Source organism: Porcisia hertigi, chromosome 36 (genome assembly GCF_017918235.1).
Source record: "Porcisia hertigi strain C119 chromosome 36, whole genome shotgun sequence".
NCBI classification, from domain to species: domain Eukaryota; phylum Euglenozoa; class Kinetoplastea; order Trypanosomatida; family Trypanosomatidae; genus Porcisia; species Porcisia hertigi.
The window spans coordinates 1,857,116-1,878,483 of record NC_090595.1 but is presented as its reverse complement, the minus strand read 5'-3'; the positions used below and the strand labels follow the sequence as shown (position 1 = coordinate 1,878,483).

The 21,368-nt window shown below is 55.6% G+C and overlaps 8 protein-coding genes across 8 annotated transcripts; all 8 read right to left on the bottom strand.

Moving 5' to 3' along the window:
* Positions 1–1,023: 1,023 nt before the first annotated feature.
* On the bottom strand, positions 1,024–2,019 carry JKF63_00490 (uncharacterized protein; the record flags this gene model as incomplete). The annotated part of the gene is made up of 1 exon (XM_067896541.1): positions 1,024–2,019. One exon carries the CDS (start codon positions 2,017–2,019, stop codon positions 1,024–1,026), a length of 996 nt encoding a protein of 331 aa, XP_067752698.1.
* Positions 2,020–2,914: 895 nt separating this feature from the next.
* On the bottom strand, positions 2,915–3,745 carry JKF63_00489 (uncharacterized protein; the record flags this gene model as incomplete). The annotated part of the gene is made up of 1 exon (XM_067896540.1): positions 2,915–3,745. The coding sequence occupies one exon, from the start codon at positions 3,743–3,745 to the stop codon at positions 2,915–2,917; it is 831 nt and encodes a 276-aa protein (XP_067752697.1).
* A 430-nt stretch (positions 3,746–4,175) lies between these two features.
* Positions 4,176–5,873, bottom strand: JKF63_00488 (uncharacterized protein; the record flags this gene model as incomplete). Its single annotated transcript, XM_067896539.1, has 1 exon — positions 4,176–5,873. One exon carries the CDS (start codon positions 5,871–5,873, stop codon positions 4,176–4,178), a length of 1,698 nt encoding a protein of 565 aa, XP_067752696.1.
* A 2,388-nt stretch (positions 5,874–8,261) lies between these two features.
* JKF63_00487 (uncharacterized protein) lies at positions 8,262–8,588 on the bottom strand (the record flags this gene model as incomplete). Its single annotated transcript, XM_067896538.1, has 1 exon — positions 8,262–8,588. One exon carries the CDS (start codon positions 8,586–8,588, stop codon positions 8,262–8,264), a length of 327 nt encoding a protein of 108 aa, XP_067752695.1.
* Positions 8,589–9,783: 1,195 nt separating this feature from the next.
* On the bottom strand, positions 9,784–12,966 carry JKF63_00486 (uncharacterized protein; the record flags this gene model as incomplete). Its single annotated transcript, XM_067896537.1, has 1 exon — positions 9,784–12,966. One exon carries the CDS (start codon positions 12,964–12,966, stop codon positions 9,784–9,786), a length of 3,183 nt encoding a protein of 1,060 aa, XP_067752694.1.
* A 1,799-nt stretch (positions 12,967–14,765) lies between these two features.
* JKF63_00485 (uncharacterized protein) lies at positions 14,766–15,914 on the bottom strand (the record flags this gene model as incomplete). Its single annotated transcript, XM_067896536.1, has 1 exon — positions 14,766–15,914. The coding sequence occupies one exon, from the start codon at positions 15,912–15,914 to the stop codon at positions 14,766–14,768; it is 1,149 nt and encodes a 382-aa protein (XP_067752693.1).
* Positions 15,915–16,636: 722 nt separating this feature from the next.
* Positions 16,637–17,989, bottom strand: JKF63_00484 (uncharacterized protein; the record flags this gene model as incomplete). The annotated part of the gene is made up of 1 exon (XM_067896535.1): positions 16,637–17,989. One exon carries the CDS (start codon positions 17,987–17,989, stop codon positions 16,637–16,639), a length of 1,353 nt encoding a protein of 450 aa, XP_067752692.1.
* Positions 17,990–19,503: 1,514 nt separating this feature from the next.
* On the bottom strand, positions 19,504–20,922 carry JKF63_00483 (uncharacterized protein; the record flags this gene model as incomplete). Its single annotated transcript, XM_067896534.1, has 1 exon — positions 19,504–20,922. The coding sequence occupies one exon, from the start codon at positions 20,920–20,922 to the stop codon at positions 19,504–19,506; it is 1,419 nt and encodes a 472-aa protein (XP_067752691.1).
* Between the last annotated feature and the right edge of the window lie 446 nt (positions 20,923–21,368).

The window sequence follows — 21,368 nt, the reverse complement described above, 5'->3', positions numbered from 1 at the left end:
ACACAGGGGTGGCGAAACTAGACACCGGCGCCCCTGCGGAGAGTTTAATCACCCTGAGCGCTGGAAGGCTCCCCTCCTCTAGGGGGTTAGGGGCACGGGAAAAAAGTGACAGGAGCGGGGTTCGAACCCGCGCCTACGAATAGAAGAGAACTTGAGTCTCCCGCCTTAGACCACTCGGCCATCCTGCCCTTGTTGGCTCGCTCCCTTTTTCACTCCGGACAGCGTAAAATAGTGAAAGTGACGAAAACCGTCACCAGCAGGATTCGAACCTGCGCGCGAGATCGCAGTTGATTTCGAGTCAACCCCCGTAACCACTTGGGTATGGTGACCACGGAGGATACGATAGTACCCGGAGCGTAAGCAATACTGAGAAATATGAGTGTTCTATCTGAGTGAGTATCCCACAAGGTGTACAGCCATCCGTTTAGAATTGTGGTGCAGACAACTCAGTGTATGTTTTTTCGAGAGGGCAGGGTCCGCTAAGGAGGACGGTTACTTCAGAGAACTATTGGCCCACGTGGTCGCGGTGGCGTTTGGGGGGGGTCCGGGCGGGTCGGTGGGCGGGGGAGGGCTCCCTCGCCGCGCCGGCCTAGCGCCCGGCCCCCCCTTCCGAATGGCGCCTGCCGGGCTGCGCGCGTTTCGACGCGGTGCGCCGCCTCATTCCAACCGTCGCCGCCGTCGGCCCCTGCTCGCTCACCTTTTTTCCCCTCGTCGCTGCGACGGGGCGGGGGTGGGGGGGGGGGGGTTGAAGAAAGAGGCAAGAAAGCGGATTGGCAAAAAGTGGTGCGTGGTGGCATTAGGCGCGCGGGCGTGCACGGGCGCTCTTTCTGGGCGGAATGAACGGGGGGGTTGGGTAAGCAACTGCACCGCGGTAATGGCTACCATACACGTGATTCAGCCACCAGCCATGGGGAGTTCACCAAGGTGCTCTCTCTTTGGTTATGGGGGCTCTTTGTATAGAGGTATTCCAAGCAAACCAAACGCATCTACCACATCGGAGCAAAAAAAAAAAAAACGTTGGCGTCACCCCCGTCCGCGCTCCGCTGCGGCCTCCATCCCCGCTCGACGTCTTCCTTCACCTGCGGAGAATTTGAGCGCATCATACGGTTTCTCATCAAACTCCAAGACCGGCGTTATATCCTTCGAGGCCAGAATCTGGTGCCGGCGCGCCACCTTCTGCAGATGGTGTAGCTCCTTCTCAACCAGCGACGTCAACGCATCCGCCTCCTTTGTTTTTTGCTGCAGCAAGAACAGGACCTTTTTGTACTCGACCTCGGCACGGCAGCTGGCGTTCTCCACAGTCGAATTCAGTTCCTGTTGCCTGCTGCGAACGTCGTCCAGATCGGCACGCAGCGCATCGACGTGCTCCTTGAAGCGGACGAAGTTGCGCTTTGCCCACTGATTTGTTGCTTCTGCAGTGGAATGCGTGACTTGCTCCAACCGCTCGTCCAGTTGCGTCAGTCGCTGCTCGCATCGCTCTGCTGTGGTGGTGCTAGTCTGCTGCAGGTGCGCCTCCAGCTCTCTAATGCGATGTTGTATCGCCGTCCACTGTTCCTCTTGCTTTCCTTTGCACGCACTCACTTTTTCCTCAACGTGCTCTATGACCTTATGCAACGCCTGTGTATCCGCCGCAGTTTGCATACCCTCCAGCTGCCGTTGCAACTGGGCGGTTAGCTGCTCCTGTCGCTTGAGCCGCGCCCGCACCTCGTCGTTCTGGCGCCGCAAGTCTGCCTCCTTTTCCTCCTGGATACTTTGGGACAGCTTCACCAGCCGTGTGAGGTTCAACACTTTCTCATCGCTTGCCTGTATACCGCGTGTGAGCGCCTCCAGTCGGTCGCGGTACTCCTGCGCCGCTAGCGTGCCACCAACCAGGCGGTCTAGTTCTTGACCCAGGGCACTGGTCACCGGGCCACAGGTGCGCTGCTCCAAGTAGGACCGGTTAGCGCCAGTCGCCATGGTTGAACCCTGTGCGCCGGGACGAAGGCGATCACCACCACCATGAGTGTCAGCGTAGTCCATAGCTATGACACACACACACACACACACACTCACAGAAAAGTCCACAAAGGGGGGGGGGGGGTTACGGTAATATGCCGTCCTCGTGACGAAGAACGGCAATGTTTCGAGGCGGTGCAGGAGATATCTAGCAAAAGACTAACAGAGCACAGATACAAACGCACACTACTCTCTCTCTCCTGGTTGGCTGTTTGAGTTGTGTGGGTGGGTGAGGGGATGAGGATGCAGGAGGGAGAAAAAAAAAACGGCCCCTTTTCTTTCTATGTGGATGCCGTGTCTATCAGGCGGTAATGCGGCAGATACACACACCAAACACACAGGCACACGTGTACGCACGCTGCTAAACAATAAGTGTTGCTGTGGAGGTGTGTGTGTGTGTGTATATATATGGGGGGGGGGTGGGGGGCTTCGAGCAGAGAAAGAAAAGGTAGAAAAGTGTTAGTAGAAGGGAAGAGTCAGGAAAGAGCCAAACTCACAGTACCAGGCGAGAATGAAAGTAGGAGAGTGGTGTGAGTTTCAGTGCACTTTTGCTCCGTGTTGTTGCCATGTGCCCAGCACGGTGTGTGTGTGTGTGTGTGTGTGGGAGGGGGGCAGCAACCAGACAGGTGTCGATCTCAAAGGAAAGAAAAGCGAATGATCACCAATGCGCACATCAGCGCGGTGCTTTGTGTGTTGCATTTTCACTGCCAAGTCTTACCAGTACATACACCCATAATTCCCACATGAAGGCAACGTGAAATAGAATTGTCCGGAGGAGGGAGGGAAGGGGCGAAGACGAATGGCAACAAGAACAAACGAACATCTTCCTGATGATGTCAGCATGACGGTGGTTTGCGGGGGTGATGGCAAGGCTCAGCAGTTCTACCCACTGCCCATACGTCGCGTATTCTCAGGCATACTAGGCGATGATCTTCACATCGCTGCTGTTGTCCGCCTTGAGACGCACAATCAGCTGCTGCTTCTGCGCATCCCATACTGCGTCCGCCACTGTCTTCTGCACTTGGCGTGGCAAGGGTGTAGCCAAGTAGTAAACCCCAGCCACCGACACCCGCAACTCGTACGCATCAACTTCTATCGCAATTTCAGAGACGGATGTGACTCGCGGCATCTCCACGCGCACTGTGACGCCATCGCTCGCGGCACTCGAAGCGTCGCGGGTGAAGTCGACGCCGAGGTACACATCCTCAGCCGAGACATTTTGTTGATATAACACTGCGTGAACGGGTTCCTCAAAGTTGCCAGCGTCAGAGGGGCCAGGTCGCCACAGCGCTGCTGCACGTGCCTGTCCATCTGCTGCTTGCAGACTCGCCTGCTGCGCTGCCACACGTGCGGCAGCGGCCATCGGTGCCGGTCCGTCTCTCTTTTGGCGCATGAAGCAAGTGGCCAGCTCCTCCTGCGTCCAGATTTCGTCCCCTCTCGGGCGTGCGGGCAGGGCAAGCTGTTTCTTCCGCTCTGCCTCTTTGCCATGTGACGGCTGCGGCAACCGCAATTGATGATCCACCACTGTCGGTGGAAGAGCGATGCCGGCCGGGTTTCCCTGTGACTGCAAGGAAGTCGCGCCAGGTCCACCGGCTGAGATCACCACCGCATTGCCAGAGGGATACCCCGCGCGCGTAGTGGACGACGGCTGCTCCTCAAGGCTGAAACCAGTGGCCTGGCCTTCTGGCCGTTGAAAGGCGCGGTTGCTGTCCAGTATTGAGGCTAGGCTCTCCAAGTCATTTGCATTCATCCTTATGCTCTTTTGTTAGCTTTGGGCTGGAGAAGAAGCATATGAAGCCGAGGTCGCGGTGTGTTGTTCGTTTGCTTTTTAATTCTGACTTGCACACGCTCGCACAAAGTAGAGGGGGTCCAGTGTTCCAGAGAAGTAGAGCGAGAAGACGGTACAGGGAAGTGGACAGGGCGGAGAGAGGGTGTGTGGGGGTATAGCGAGGCACATCTCATCCCCCCCCCTCTCTTCTGGACGAGACACACACGCACTCCACAAAAAGCTACACGTTCGAGCTGGCTGCAAGTCTCGTGAGCCTTCATTATTGAGCGCATTGTGTTTTATTGAATTGGCCTGCGGCACCTCTTTTTTTTTTCCCCTCCCCCTATTACGGCATTTCATCTTTCTTTTCCTTCATACAAGCCTGCGATTGCGCGGCCGGAATGTTTGTGTGTCACAGCTTGCTTCTCTGCAGCGAACCCGCGTCGGTGCTACCACCAGTTCGCTCTCTCTGCCACTGAGCGATCATCGTACGCACCTCGGGGCGTGCTACTAGGTGCATCAAATACTGCTTGGCCTGCATAGCAGTCAACACATTTGAGCACAGATAGCTGTCCTTGATCTGAATAACGTTGAGCGTCTTGTGATCTATGAGCGACAGCGGCCACTGCTTCCGCTGCGCCGCATCCATCTTCCACCACAGCTGGACTACGAGAAGGCTTGTGGAGTCTACGTATTTGGTTGGAATGCAGTCGCGACGGCGCGGCTCGGTGTAGTACAGTCGCCGTATCAGCTCCAGATACGCCTCCTTCACTAGGGCATTCTGGTTCTCTGGGTCTTCAAGTGCACGAGTGGTGTTGTAAAACTCCATGAACTGGAGCAGGTTCGAGGGCCACCGCAGCACCACATCCTCATCGCCTGGATTGTCGTTTTTTCGAAAATGGCTGCGCAGGCTATGAATGGAGTGCACTTGTTGCGTGTGTTCGAGCATCTCGCGAATCATTGGTTCCACCTTGCTGACGTATTGCTGCAGCTCTGGGATGCCCATGCCTGCGCCGCTGAACAGGTAGCCGCGCAGGTACTCTTGCGGACGGAAAGACGGAATTCGCCATCGAGTCGGTACTTTGGAGACGACAGCGTTGGGGTCGCCACTGTTGGTGTTGGTGGCCGGTGCAGATGGTGGGTTAGTTGAAGAAGCCGAAAGGGTTCGGTGCCCAGTCGAGCCCGTGGATGGATGGACCGCCTCGGAGGTAGAGGAAAGCGGGGGGGCAGCGGTTGAAGCTGGCACTGCCCCTGAACTAACGCTCTCGTTCACACCGAGGGTGGATGACGAAGAAGCATCTATTCTAAGCTTGCGTGGCGCCTTGCTATCGCTCCCACTCCTCGGTAACTGCTTCTCGTCCTTGTAATCGGCGGCGGCTGGGCTCGATGGTGCGAGGAAGAGGGTGCCGCTGGGCAGCACAAACCGTTGAGTGGGTATCATGATGACATATCCGCAATGTGGTTTCAGTGTGTTGATCGGGTTGGGTGCCCGCAAGTAAGTGATAAGGTGTGCATCCATGCTGGAGGGGGCGTCAAGTGTCTTTTCAATAAAGATGCGCGCGCCGGGCGATTCGAAAGTGACGGCCAGCGTGTTTTCCTCCACCGCGCGACAACCAGCAATGACAGCGCCGAGGCTGTGCCCGGTATAGGAGACGAACCAAGGTCCACTGCGGCCTCCATCCATCACCTCCAGCTTGTGCCGCACCGCCTTTGAAAACTGTGCGGCCAAGAAAAGTTGTATAGTCGGCTGGTCAAAGTACATCCAAACACCAGCGCGGAGGCCAAGAACTTCAGAGGTGCCACGCTCCGCTATGATGCAGTGACAAGAGCTACGGTGCACGTACGCAACAGCGAAATAGCCCTCCTTGTCGAGGTGCAGGCTCGAACAGGACACCAAAACCTCCCATCCCTCAGGTAAGGGCACCTGAATCGCTGTTTCTGGTGCCCCGGCGCTGTAAACGTGCGCCGCCAACGTTGCGTACACGCCATGAGGTGTGAGCTGGAGGAGGCCGATCTCGTTCGAATCCAGCTTCGGGCGACTGGCAATCACTTCGAGCGACAGACGCTTACCATCGCTGGCGCTAATTTCCTTGGAAGTAGGGAGGCCCATGAGAAGTGGATCGTCGATGTGGTATGTAAACCGCGTCTGAGCACGTCCGCGCTTCTTCAGGTGATATGTTGCACCGCACGTAAGGAAGTGATGTGCTTGTTGCGTCGCCCAGGGAAGAAAGAAGCGCAGAGTTTAGAGGAGTTCCACGAGACCAAACACCGATGAGAGGGAAAAAGGGGGGCCTGTGTGCGGCATATGGCCGCACAGTCACAAGGCGCGTGCGCGACATGACTTTCACCCGTTTTGGGTGAATACACACCAACTTCATTTGTCCAGTGAAACACAGCGGAGAACTGTTACCGGGAGAGTATGTGTGTATGTATGGCCGCCGTCACCGGGGGCGGGGGCGTGGTGTTTCTCTTCGCATTCATTTGAGCGCGCAAAGTTCCCATCAATCTCTAGTTCATACCTGTGCATGTACCTCACCCTGTGACAGCATCATCATCTCTTTCAATTTCCCCAGTTCGGGCAATATGGAGTCAACCGTACACTCTACCCAACGCGTTTCGTGGTGGGAAAGGGGGGAGTCAGGTGTGCGGATCGATGCTGGCTCAGTCATCTAAGCACGGCCTCTGCCTCACACTCAGCCCATCCTCTTCGAACGCCGTCTCAGAGGAACGCCTATTTTGCCGGTCCCATCTCCTAGTAGATCCCTCAGGATTACTCAGACCTCACCACCAGTGGTCAGTGAAAGCCAGGGGCGATACATTTTAGTTGTGCTGACACTTCACTTATTATATAAATAATCTAGACACGTTCACTGACACGTGTGTCTCCCAGTGCAGCGCCATCCACCATATATGGATTTTGACGTCAGTCACGTGTATTCGCTCTCGCTCTCTGACATCAAAGGCTCTTGATACTGACATCACCATAGGGGGGGGATAGGGGAGCTGCGTGGCTTCCCCAGAGAGGGTGGGTAGTTCACCTACCTGATATACCACGCTAAGGTGTGCGCCATATTGCGTTGTCACAGGAGGGGGGTGGGGAGGGAGGGAGAGGGTGTGCACAATCGACACAAAAGAAGTTCCTGATTCACTGCCCTGTATCCCCCCTTCCCTCCCGCACACACAGAGGCCAGTGCAGGAGGGGGGGGGGGGGCAAGGTTATTCGCACACGCATGCGCAGCCACACGGAAATCCGTACACGTACTAAAAATTAAACTTACGTAAAAAAAAATAAGGGGCAGATGGTAGAAACAAAGGGGAACCACTACAACGACATCTAACACAGACGCTCGTTGTGCAAGATGGAGACGTCGACACGACGGCGATCACGCAGGTGAACAGCTATGGGGGGGGGTAGAAGGGAAGGGGTGTATGAGTAGCCAGAGGCGGGGGGGGGGGAATACAGTGTTGAGCTTCCAAGGAAAGAGTCACAGCGCATACGCTGAGAATAGGGTCTACACAGTCTTCTCTCCATCCCACGTTCACGCATAAGGCGATAGAGACGGGGGTTCATCTCAGCTAACCAACAGTACACCGTCCCCCCCGCCCCGCCCCGCACCCAACAAAAGATGGTGCTCATAAAAACAAACAAAGCAGTCGAACAACATTCACGCGAGTTTTTGGGACGGCGGGGCGAGAGTGAGATCAACCACATCCAACGCCACGCCCCATCCACCAAAGTGCAAACACTGGGCAAGCACACCCGAACCTAAACCACCGCAACTGCGACAGTGGCCGCGTGAGTATAACCGTTGACCATCGACAAAGCACTACGACACCTGTTTCTAGCTCAGCTTATTGCTTCACGCTTCAAATATAGCGAGATACATCTCAACCGCTGGCGGTCATCTCCTTTTTTTCTTTACTCCCCCCTTCTCTCTCTCTCTATATATATTTGCCGTGTGTAAATACACATATATACAGTCTCACCCTTATGCAATTGGCACGTCGTGGCGCAGATAATCTTCAGACGTCACCATTGCGCTCAAATCGACGCAGAAACATCCCTCCCCCTCCCCCCCGCCACACACACACACACGCAAAAAAAAAAGAAAGACAACAACGAAATACCGTCCTGTGGATTCGAACACGTTCTGCGTCGGACGCACATGTCGGAGTGGTGTTTTAGGTGCCTTCTTTGTGTGTTACTTTTACTCCCTGTGAAAGGATTGTTGGGTAGACGTTAGAAGTAATGACTTCCCATTAGTGAAGGTTAACAAAGAAAAAGCCCGTGTGCAAGCAAGGGGAGGCGGGTGGATGGTAGCGGTGGTGAAGAGGAGATATGACTGAGTAGATGGGTCGAGCGCGTGATCTGTACCCCCCCCCCCGCCCCCGCTTCTAACCCGAGCTGGACATATTTAAAAAATACATTTTTCGTCTACCTCTCCTTTTTTGTTTGTTTTGGTGTGTGGGTGTTGTTCGACGGACGCCGCTTGTGCTTTTATTCGTTCTTCTTGGATTTGTCCTTCTTCAGCGTGCCGTGAACCCCAACTCCCTTTGTTGTCCCGCCGAACTTCTCGTGAAGATCTTCAAACTCAGATTCGTCGAACGTCTGGTTCGGGTGCTTCGACTCGAAGTGGATGCGCATGGACTTCAGATCAGGGGCCTGTGCCATGCAGACCTTGCAGATGAACTTGGAGTGGCCGGCCTCACCGCCTTTGCGATCCGCCAAACCAGCCCGGCCACCCCCCATATTCGTGGTCGCCAGGTGGTTCTTGCGCGCCGTCTCAGCGGCCGTGTGCTTCGTTGGCTTCGCTTTGCCTCCCATGATTTATTAACAGCCGCACAAAAAGGCGCGGTTTGTGTGGAGTAGTTATATAAATATATAAACGCCACAAGAAAAGACGCGGTCCAGGTATCAGGTGCTTCCGTTAAAGGGCGGAGTCGCAGACACACCGACACTTGCGGCACCACTACTGAATATCAAAATACAGTTTACTTGTTTGGTATCCTGATGCCCGATGAATGGTGTGTTGAGGACACACCAGAGTGTGTTTCGTGTCGGGTGCATACATCGATTCAGGAGGAGGGGGAGGGGGGGGGGGGAAACCGCGTGTGGTTAAGCATGCAGAGGAGGATGAAGAAGAGGTTTTTGTGGGTAGGACACTCCAGGGGTGGACCAATTAAGGCAAGGCAGTGGGCTGGGATATGCATCAAGGGCACCTTGACCGACATTGGGAGATGGAGACATCCATCAAAAGACAAGTGGGCTCTCCGTGACCTGCAGCCAATACTGGGGAGGAGGAGGGGGGGATTGGGGTGAGGGCAGCATCGAATGTTCACTCTTCCCCCGGACCTTCCGCGTATTCCTTTGTTACTGTCCTTGTCTCCTCTCTCCCTCCCTCCCTCCCTCCTCCCAGCCGCACTGTGATTACCAGGAAGCAACTCAGCAAAGGTGTCATATTCACGTATATTAGGCGTAGGGTGAGGGTCAGGGCGGTTTACCGCTGTTGCCGTCTGGTGGTCAGGCCCTGAATGGCGATGCAGCAGGGCGACTTGAGAAGCGGCAAATGAGCGCCATTTGAGAGGGGGGAGAAGGGAGGACCGGCTGAGATGACACTGAGTTGAAACGACCCGATCAGATCTGTGCCGCCGCTTTGCACCCCTCGACGGGCTTGTCGAGGGGCCGTGGTAGAGTTTCGCATTGACCTAATTTTTTTTTTTCGCGTCCTTTCACTGTTGCAACGAGTTGATTGGAGTGTATCCAGGGAAGAGCTTGACATTTTCATCACGATATACCGACGCAGCAAAAGGAACACGGGGAAAGAAAAAGAGGGGGTTGGGTTAGGGGGTGGGGTGGGCAGTGATGTTGAGTTCGAGCCTTTACCTAGTCTCCAAGAGACGGTTAATCTGCTCCCCCCTCCCCCGCCTCCTCCTCTTTTTTTTTTCACTTTCTACCCAGCGAGCAAACTATTATTGTTTTTCCCCCTTTTCTGGGGCTCATCGCTACTGCGCCCTTTTTTCTAGAATTGCTGGGAAGCCTCTACATAGTTTACCCACAAATTCAAATCCATGTAATCTGGAGGAAGCCAATGCGCTGCGGCGGCATCTCCGTCGATACGCTTTCCCGCATAAGCCAGTGCAGCGTTGCTGTGTCGCGAAGTCCGTAGCAGTTCTGTCGCGGGGATGACGGCTGACGGTAAGAGATGCCGTCGTTTGGAGAAGCGGGTTAGTACAGGCGTGGTTGCCAAGGCGGCTGCGCTCGGTGTGCATAAGAGTTGGCGCGACGAGTGATTGTGGTGAGGGTCACTCGTACTGTCTGTTTGCACCGTTGCGGCGCGTTTCCATAGAGAGAGGGGGTACTGCTGGTAGAGTGCCGTCCACTTGCGACCGAGGCTGTGCCACAGCTCCGTAGAGAAGGGGGGAAGGTGAGGGGGAGCAGTAGTGGCAGTGGCTGCTGTGGCCGCGTGTGTGCACGCCTGCTGCAGCTGTGTCAGCTGTTCTACCTCTCGTGCAATGTACACCACATCTTCGCTCCGCGCGCTTCCCTGAAGTTGGATGGCCCACATGATCGCCAACACCACCCACCGCGCGCGAACCTGCGGGGTGATGTGATCGCTAAAAGTGAGCAAGAAAGTACGATAGTATGACATAAAGGCAGGGTGTTCACCCTCCTGCAGAATTAGGAGGGCCTGATAGATGACTCGAGAGGAAAACACCGAGGAGAGCATCGGAGGATGCTGCACAGAGAGCATCTGACCCTCACTCGATGGCATGCGGCTGCCGCCACTGTCATCCAGCGACTGGTCCTCGCCAATGTACAGAGGCAAAGCTGATGGCGCATCTTTGCACAATGGCTTGGATTCACGCACCTGCAGCCTGACGATTCGTGAAGGAGGCGGCCTGATAGTGTCGGCGCCGCCTTGCACCTCACCTCCCGTCTTCACCTCTCCACAGCCTCCATTCACTTCCGGGACTTCCTCCTCCTCGGTTATGTATGGAGCCACACATTGCTCCCACTCGGTGCGCCAGTTGACGGAGCGGCGGGCGTGAAGAAGGCGAAGAAAGAGTATCTCCTCTGGCGTGGGGGAGAGAAGCTCGTTCTTGAGCAAGGACTGCAGTACTACATCGAAGTTTGGAAGTCCGCAGCGGGCGTAGGCGCAGAGGCACTGGAAGATGTCAGCGTGTCCAGGGGGGAGGGAGGATGTGGTGTCGCTCAGACACAGCTGCAAGCACCACATCGCCAAATCACCATCGAGCTCGTCACTGGCAAGCCGAGCCGCCTCACGGGCAACGGAAAGCGTCCCCAGCGCACCAGAGAGAATAGGCACCGTGTGTTGACGTCGGCGAAGGCGGGACAGCCAGCGAACAGCGCGTGACTGCTGACTCGACTGCTGGAGGTAGCGAAGGTACAAGGAGAGAAGGGTGTCAAGCTGCGGCAGAACTTGTGCGGAGGGGGTATTCAGTGAAGACAGTGGAGCGGCAATACGGTGATCAGCGGGGCCGAGGCTGCAATGCTGCGTATCCTTGTCTGTGTTTGAGACGGTTGTCTTTGAGTCACGTATCCACTCTTCCAGGCACGCGTCCACGCATAGCGTGGCCCACTCAGCGACATCGTGCTGCCGAGCCACCACAGCAGTGCGCAGCAGGGTCACGAGGGCAGGGACAGTGAGTAGCACAGGAGCGGATTCGCGGCGCTTTCCTCCTGTCTCGCTCTCGACTTTTCTGTCGTGTTGGGGCGGTCGTTGGGGTGCTGAATAATGATTTGCGAGTACTTCCTCTTCCTTTAACCAGTAGCGGAAAACCTGGGCGTAAACACAGGATTGGGCGGCGCCCCAATCACCGCCCGTGTCTGCATTCCGGTAGCTTGCTTTCCACAGGGACGTGCGTAGAAAGTCTTCTACGTCGTCGTCGTCGATGCGGAGGTGATGTAGTACTGTCAGAGCAAAGTCATGCCACCGCTGCTGTCCAGAAGTTTCCACAGCCGCAGTCTCCAAGAGCGCCCTCGGCGTTGGAAGAGCGGGGTCTGCAGCAGTATTTGACGCATCATGCGTCGCTTCCGTGGTTCTGATTGCAGGGTCTATTTGGATATCCTCAACATCTTTGCTCTCGCGTGGGTCCCCTGCGTCCAAACCGCTGGTGCAGACGCCATCATTTGTCGCTTTCGATGTCAGAAACCCCCCCCACCCGTGGCGAAGAAGAGCACGCACGCACTGCGCGTACACGTGTAACGCTGTAAGCGACCGCGGGGTAACAGTAATGTTTGCTTCTGTCAGCGACGCATGTGTGTCGCGGAGGAGGCACATGTGCAGCGTTGTTAGATCAGCCGTTTCACCCGCGGCATCGATAATAAAGTCTGGAGTGGGGGATGTATCGCCGGAGGCCACGGTAGACAACGGTACTCGTGGATATTCAACAACGGACTCATGGGGGAGAGAGGTCCCAGACGATGCGGCCGGCTGTTTATCGCGACCACCGACGCTGGTGCCGCGCGCAAGGAGTACCATGTTCACATAGAGTGCACAACAACGGCTATACAGGCCTACGGCGTAGCCAAGACGGCACGCCTCCGTTACGAGTCGGTGGCGTTGCTTTTCGTGGAGGGCACTTAGCGGTTCAGGATCCTGAGCAAGGCGGTCTAGCAGCACTCGAACTTCTCGCACCGCCTCAGCACTCGCGCGGGGGCCGCTGCGAGGGGGCATGCCATGGGAACTGTGGTGTACACTCTGAAGGCTCTCCAGGGTAGTTTTCGCATCTGCCGGCAAGAGGGACGTCACAAGTCCCATACTCAGCGACGCGGAGGAGAGGAGAGGAATACGATCGCACAAGGACTCGTGTCGCCGCAGAATGGAATACACCTGTTCCGCTGTCCAAGGAGTCTTCTGTGGTATCTCCGATGACGACGGGATGGATATCTGTGCCCTTTGAGCCGAGGACGCATTGGCGCTCGCAGAAGCAGAGACACTTGCACCTTCGCTGGTCAGGGATGTCGCTGCCACGAGGTCTTCAGTTTGGGTCTCAACGCCGTGACCGCTGCTTTTGACGCGGTCAAAGAACATGCGAGACCCCGTCAGCTGCGACGCTGCCGAGGCAGCCGTTGCTGCAGCCATGAAGGACATATGTGTAGCCGTAACGGGACGACATTTAGGACCGGGGCGACGAATGGGGCGAAGGTACGGGGCACAAAAAAACGAGGCGCGGTGCATGGCTTTTTGTGTCTACTTTACTGCGCGCCTTGTTCTGTGAGAAGAACATGCCAACGCTTTCCTCCTCCGCGTGGGTGTGCAGCTCGGCTTCACAGCACACACGTGGCTATGTGTGTGGTCAAGGTGCGCTGAAGGTGGCGATGGGGAGGGGGTGGAGGACAAATGGCGGTATTAGAAAATGTGTTTCCCCAGCAGATGGTGAAGCGCGCGCGCGTTTTGTGTTGTGTGTGTGTGTGCACGAGTGCAAGCATGTAAAAAGGCCACAGGAGAAAAACAAGAGTTTTTTTCGTTACCGTACCTCGCCCAAGGGCCGACAGATATGGAGTACAGAAAGGATGCTCCACGAAAGGAGGCCATGTGTTGCACCACTCTTTCCACCGGCCACCTTGGCTCTGTTGAGCAGGGGAATAAAAAAAATGGGCGAATCCCGAGTACTTCTCACAGAGAGAAGCGGTGGCGGAGGAGAAAAAGACGCTGCTTCTCTGCGCCTCCACTCCTGTCAGAGGGATTAGGACTTGAAAAGAGAGCCTCGAGAGAGAGAGAGAGTAAAAAGAGGGGCTGGGTGGTAGTGAAGATTTATCTACTCAAAAACCCCGAAAAAAAATTATGTTCCCGTGTATGTGCGTACGCGCATTGTCTTCCATCCCCCAATATTGGGCACGTTTTTTTTTTTCAGACCATGTAAATTTGTGCTCTCCATCCCCTTTCCCCCTTCCTCCCTCTGTTTTTTTTTTCGCGCTTGCCTCGGGATTTTCTGTAATCGGCGTCTTCGTCACATGCGGTAGACCCACCCGTGGTGGCGCCACGCACACAGGGGACACATACCTGAGCGATTCGAGAAAGGGGGGGGGGGAGAGGGGTGGAACAAGAAGTAAAACAAAGTACAATGTGTGGTTGGATGTTGAATAGATAAACGATGACTCGCGAGTGGGAAGTGTGCGTGTGTGTGTGGTGGGGGGGGGGGTGATGGTGGAGGTGGTGGTCGTGTTCGCAATCGGAGGTGAGACCCAAGCGGTGCGCTTTGCACCGTTTTTCTCCACTTCAGCCCACACCTCATCACATACACACGCACACAAAGAAAGACCATTACACCGAGAGCTGGCAATACAGCTATAACAACACATGCTTCATCTTGTCATGGTGATTTGTGGAACTGCGTTCGTTTAAAGGGGCAGAACATAACAAGCAAACGCGTGAAAAAAACATGTTTGGTGTTGCAGCGGGTGAGGGGTGGGGGTGGATCGACAAGATTGATATAAAAGAGTAAAATAGGAAAGCAGTCGAACTACAATGAGGCACCTACACGCAGTGGTGACGATGATACACTTTACGTTGAGGGACGTTGTGAAAAGAGGTGGGGGATGGGAAAAAAAACAAAAGAAAACACACAAGCAAGGAAGCAGTGAGCGAGAGCAAAGAAAAGGGGAGAGGGGGGAGGGGAGAGGCTACCTTGGTGTGTGGCTCGTTCTAACGAGTCGCTTGCTACTACGTACGCTAGGTTGAACAACAACTACAAAGCAGGTGAGATAGCAACACTAAAAGCAAATAGACGAAAGCTAGATACTAGCGAAAAGAAATAAAGCGCTATTGCATGCCGAAGACACACACACACACACACGCACACGCGAAAATGGAAGCGAAAGGGTGGTGGTGGTGGTGGGGGGGGGGGAGAGGGCATATGAAAGCAAAGCCATTGTTGTTGTGCGCTGGAAGAGGAAGGGGGGCTTCTTGGGGTCGTGGATAGACGACCTAGTACTTTGAAGTGGATCGTTTTCCAAGCACATGAGGTATGCAGACGGCTAGCTGCACTCGTCGACGTCGTCTTCATTTTCCATCTCATGTGTGATATCTTCAGCGTACGTCTTCGGTGTCTTGGGCGCCGTGTTGCGCACACCTCGCACTCCATTAGGGGTGAAGGGGCGCCCTCGATAGCTCACAACACGAGGATAACCCACGTTTCCACTTGCGCTCCGTAGCACCCTGCGCGTTGAACCTGGCACCTGCCGCCGTCGTTCCTCAGCTGTGTTGGGCTGCTGAGGTGACTCCGCCGGGCTCGCTTTGGGCGCGCCACGAAGATCGTCTTCAGAGATGTCCATCATCAACGGCTTCACCAGCGGGGCCTCCAACCAGTGACGCTCTAGCCGCAATGGGGCCCGACTTTTTCGGCGTGCCTCCTCCTCTTCTTTCCGCAACTGTTCCCAGTACTCTGGATCTTGATAGCCTTTTTCACGGGCTTCCATCGCGCGCCAAACGCGATTGTTGCGCTCGTGTAGGTAAACGACAAGGCCTAGGCCAGACCAGAGGCAGGCGTGCCACACTACCGCACGCACAAATCCACGGCGTTGCTCTTCGGCTGCTTTACGAATTTCCTCTGGAGTAAACCCGGTGCCGTAGGGATTGCGGTAGTCGGGCTCGTACGGACGGTAGAAGTACCACGTAGAGAAGTTGGCCTCACTGCCCTGCTGCCCGTGGCTGGCGAACGACGATGACGACTTGAAACTTTCTTGAAAATCCTCGCCAAGTCCTTCGCCGTAGGTATGATAATGTGGACGGGCCCGATAGTGTGTGTTTGATGCATGCTGGCGGCTTCCACGGCTGTTGGTATTCATGTTCATTTCAGCATGCATGTTGTGCCAGTAGGCCCGCTGCGAGCACGTGTCATGGGACCACTGAGCATGCGGGTGTGCATAGAAGCCGCTGTCCTGAGATGCAGTCGCTGCGTGGCAATCGTTCTTTCCTGCGCTGTGTTCGTGCAGGAGCGCCTCGTAGGCAGCCTGAAGCTGCCGAAAATTATCGGGGTCGCCACCAGTGTCGGGGTGGGCAGTGAGCGCTCTCTCGCGAAAGGCTTTTTTGATATCTGACGGCATGTACGATTGCCCATCTTGAAGGCCAAGCACCATCCGCGGTGAGACCGATTTTTGCCGCAGAAAGCAGCCACGCGCGAGCATATAAAGGCTATCGCAGCAGCGCCGAGTGGGTCTGCGTGTATTTACCTCTGTATGTATACGTCTCTGCGTACCTATGCGGAACGCCGTTTGGGTGGGTGGGGGGGGGGGAAGGGGAGGAGGTTCACATGGCGTCAATGTGAAGCAGCACAGCAATGCGCAGAAAAGGAAAGAAATGAGAACAGCAGTTGTGAAGAAATCAGAGATGAGAAAGCGCGCACGCGTCTGTCTGTCTGTCTGTGTGTGGGCGTGATGCAGAGTTCTAGGTGCCAAGATATTCACATGCCAGGTGTGCACCACATTCTCACAGGAACAGAGTACGCTGAAGAAGGGTACGTGTCCTTTACAGACAACTGATTTCTTCCCCTCGTGTGTGTGTGTGCGTGTGTGTGTGTGTGTGCAGGTAAGCATGTAAGCGTTTACTTTATATAGCGCGAGGGGTTATACACATCGGCTCTGCACACAGACAATAGCCATCTATAGCTGAGGCAGAGGTGCAGCTTGGCCCCGTCCCGGTTCATTCCCCATACGCGCGCACACACACACATATATATATATATATCTGAGCAAAGACATTAGCATCTCATCCTTTCGGTATAGCTTCAACAGTCACACCACAGCACAGCGTCAAACCAACAAAAAAAGAAGCTCATGATACACACTCACGCACACCGAGCGCCATCAGCGAAACGTAGGATGCGCATTGGGACAGAGTGCATCTTTCACTAAGCGAGAGAGGAGGAATCATTCGTTTCAGTAGGAGGTTCCTCCAGTCGGCGGATCTTCACCGTACCACGCCCGCCACCCTTGTACGCCTCCTCCAGCACCTCGACAGTCCTCGTAAACTGGCCCTCGCGCTTCAGGTCTCCTGTGTGCTCCGCAAAGTCGGCGGCGGATGGGTACATGAGCCGTACGAGCTTCTCCTCTGGCTTCAAAAAATTGCGGGAGTAGAAGTGACTGCGGTAGTGTGTGCTTTTGGCCTTGTCACTGCGGAAAGGGGCGCCGCAGTGCGGGCACCGGTGCCGCGCGGCCGGCGTATTTCGAGGGGGAAAGATGGAGTTCAAGAAGCTTCGCAGCGTCCTCTCCACTGTCTCTGGGGTTCGCACGCCACGCTCGAAAGAGTACAGCGCGGGGTTCTTGATGATCGCGACCGATGCTTGTTGGTCATCCTTCCCCGTAGCCTTTGCTAGTGGTAAATTCGACGTCGAGTTTGTGGCGATCATCGCTGCGCTGACGCGGGCTGTACTGTCGATGATGTTCTGCACACTCATTTCCCAGACACCATCGCCGCGCACGTTGCCGCTTTTTCCATTTACCTTCGCTGTGGCGCTGCCAGCGGCGCTATCTTGCAACAGGTGCTGTTCCTCTGACTCCGCGTCACGCGTGCGTTGCAGACGGTGCTGCAGGTACTCTTGAAGGCGACGGTTTACATCACTGTTAAAGGTGCTTTGCATGACCCACGAGTCCAAGAGGGCAAGGAAGAGGTTGCGGTACTCTTCCACCGCGTTAGCCACCCAGTAGGATGTACTAGAGGCAAAAACTGGGATATAGTAGGCCACAAGCTGCGGCAGCTCTTTCCCAATGGCGTCGCGCAAATTCCCAGCCGCGTCAGCGCAGAGACCCTTTACGAGGGCATCCATGACGCAGAAGGCAACATAGATGTCCTGCACGGCGGCATGCGCTTGGTAGGTGTACCTGCGGTCTAGCGCTGATCCTCGCGGGGCAATCATGGAAGAGATTGCATTGGTGGCTGCGCTGCTGCTGCTGGTGGTGGAGGAGGCCGACACCGCTGCCGCTGTGGCACGCGCGAGCTCCTCACTGAGTTCTGCGAAGCGTGTCGCAGTGTCTTTGATGTGGTTCTGAATGGTGAGCCACGCACTCTCTACCCAACCAGGATGGTCATTCACCGCCCAGAGGATGCCATCCAGCAGAAACTGAGTGCGAGGGATCATCGACGGTACTCGAATGAAAGGGTCCTGTCGTGAGGCCACCGCGTACGACGGTGTTCGTAGCCGACTAGATAGGAAGAACTGAAGTGAGATGCACCACTCCTCTTGGCGCTGTGTATCCGAATCCATGGGTCCTTTGTTTTTCTTGAGCACCGTATGTGCGTTTGTCTTGGTCTATGACGAGAGTGGGGGCAGTGCGTGCGTACACTCATGCGCGTGCGATGCAGTCGTGCGCGTAGCGGTGAGCGTACAGGGAAGCAGGGAGAGAGGAAGACATGCAAAAATGTGGGAGAGAATCGATGGGGGCGGTGAATTGTCAGAGCACAAATGAAGAAAAACAATAGCTTGGCACGAGCAGCTACACATCATGTGCTGTCCTTTGAAACGATGAGAGGGGGGTGGGGGACGTTGCAACGGCACAGCCCTTGCAGAAAAGTAAATATCTTGCTTCACTTGATAAGCAATGCCCATTCTTCCTTCTCATCCACCTCATTCTCAACTGAATGGGTGTTTCGAAGAGGAGGGGAGGGGCAAGGAAGCAGGAAAAGCGACTTGGGCCTTACTGGACGATGCAGTCCTGATGTGTGTGAGCGTGTATGTGTGCGTGTGGGTGGGTGGGGGGGGGAGCTCGTTCAGATGATGGTGAGAGCCCGTGCAAGCGTTTTACCTGACTTTCGCTGCAGGCCGAGAAGGACGAGTGTGCTTGTTTGGGTGACAATGTGTGCTGTAAGACACAAGTTGGGACTACCCCCCTTTTTACCCCCTCTCCGTCCGGAGTGTGAGTTCATGTTCAGCAGACATGTAGAGGGAGGGGGATGCGCGTTGACAAGGTACATCTATTTGTGCTGAGGATGAGCAGGAATCTTCTTTTTTTTCCCGGCCAGCGTGTCATCCCCCCCCCCCCCGCCACGACCACGACTGCACATATTCTACTCGCACCTATAAGCCACAGCTCACCTGCCGCTCATGCACTCTAGCTGGCAATGTCGCTGTTTAAGAGGGTGAATAGAAGAAAGCTGCCCCCGCCGCCGGATCCCTATTGTTCTTGCCCATTCCACCTTCGGATAGGTGTTCCGCGATATGCACCAGGCATGCCAGGGGAGACTACACTCCTTGATCCAAGCGGGGAGGCCCACCAGAGTCCTTTTCCGAAGGCGGAAGTCGTGGCCCCTGTCATGCAGATGACTAAGGAAGGGAGTCGTCGGCGTGCATCCCGGACAAGACGCAGGAGCATGTTGGCCAGCTTCCGGTTAGGGCCCCTCATGAGGCGCCCCCCCCCCTCCTCCCCTTTCCGCCTGTCCTTCAGAATGGTTGACACAGAGGGAATACCTGTAGTGGGTGGGTGAATTAGTGAGTGAGTGGTGGTGGTGGGAAGGGGGGGGGGGGGGAAGGAGGAGGGGGGACACAGACGCCATCCTGTCGGGGGACTTTTTTCGCCAGAATGCCCGTCTGGATCTGTCCACAGTGCACCTAAAGTCCACAGTCACCGTACCCGGGGAGAGAGGCTTCGGGCTCCTGCCCTCCTCACACAATGATGAGGCTGTTGCCACCCAAGACGGGGAGCGCCAGCAGAGAAGATTGAGGGGGGTGGGGGAGGGAGGGCAGATTTCGGGCAGGAGTAGAGTCGCTGAAGAGATGCAAGTCTAACGGCTGGGCGAGGGCGCAGTTGTATCCGTACCTTTTTCGCACGTGTGCTCCTGTGTGAGGGATTTGTGGTGAACCGAGAGTATCCACGCCACAAACTGAGACTTGCGAGTCAGTAGTGCTGCTTGCTTGACTTGGGTCTCAGTCACGGGGCACTCCATAAAGCTCGTGGCCTCGGACGCTGTCATGACACCCAGACCCCCCTTCACGAGTTTCTTCAACTCCGCGGCTGTGTAGTGATGCTCCAGCTCGAACTCGGTGATGCTTGCGTCGGAGATGCGCTTGCGCTTCTCCCGTAGAATGCTTTTTGGAATACGCTGCGGACACTCACGGAGATATCGGTCAATGTTCTCTGCCGTGAGCACTTCTTCGCCATCTACTGGGTGCCACGAGCCGAGAGAGTTGTTCGCTACAGCACACGTGTTATCCGCGCGGGGGCGTTTCCTCTCACTTTGCAGGTGGCCTCCGTTGTTATCGCTATCATCACTTTGTCCATCTGTGACAGCGTCCTCGATTTCTTCAATGTCGAGAGCCTCGTGGTTTTTCTCATAGGAGAGAATGAGCCAGTCTTCGAGTGTTTCCATAGCTTCGGTACACGACACGTTGGGCGACTCCTCAGCTGCTTTTCCGGGCACAGGGAAGACAACGTCTACCACGAAATCTGCCAGGGCATTGGGCAGGGCAGTGTCTTGTGGAATGGCTGCCTGCTGCTGTTCTTGGGTAAACGCGGAGGCCAACACCGTTGGCTGAACGCCGCATGCGAGTACCATCCTCTTCACCTCCTCGATCGGGCAGCGGCGCAGCCACTCGTCAATTCCGTCGACAAGAAACTGCTCAATGAAAGCAGAAGAGGTGCAGCAGAACGATGGCCCAGCAGAGATACCGAGCACCTCGTGCAGTCGCACCATTAAGTGAATCGGAAACTCCTTTTCGACGTCGTCTGCGTAGTGCGCGAGGGAGGTAGGGTGGAGCACTAGTTCACACCAGGGAGTACTCGCAGGTGTTGGAGAGAGTGGGGTAGAGAAAGATTGCTGCTGTTGCGATGACCTGACACTGCCCAGACTCGCTGGTGCAACGTCTTTCTCTTCTACAGGCAAGGGCGTAGAGGCTCTGGCAATCGACAGGGATTCCTTCACTGGCTGTCCGGGTGCGCCGGCACCAAGCGCAGACAGCAATGCGTGCTGCTCCGCGGCGTCTGTGAAGAGGCGACGCACATTGGCACGCAGTGCATCAAGTGCCGCTGAGAGAACGCCGGTGATGGGGGCCTCCGCAGCGAACACGGTATCTGGATCACGAAATCGACCGTCCGCATCGACCTCGCTGTTCAGTGTAAATGTTTGGACCCCAGTGTTGTCGAGGAAGGCAAGAACGCGAAAAAGCGCATTGGATTTGAACTGTTGCGCAGTGCTCTGGAGCATCGCCGGTGGTGTCAAGCGAACGAGGGCCAACCTTGAAAAAAAAAATGGGAACGGGGCGTACAAATATTGGCAGAGGCGGGGAGGGGGGGGGGGAGGCGTCTTGAGAGCGAGCATGACATAATCAAGCGAGAGGCCGTTTGCAAGAATATAAGACAGGATAATGGTGTGTGCTCAACTTACGGGGGTGGGGTTGTCGGGTCAACCGACACGTTTTTTTCTCGCCTTCTCTCCCCATCTCTTTTCTGCGCGCGCGCGCTCGCGTGAATGTATATATGTGGGTGTCACTTCGTATTGAGTCGCCCCCCTTCCCCTGTTCCAGCATTCTCGTTAGCTGACAGAGCACTACTTTCCGCCACCGTGGGGATGGTGGAGCTAGACAAACACTCATGTTTGCATTTTTGTGGCCTCCCTCTCCCCCCCCCTCTATTGCAATGGCACCATGTGCG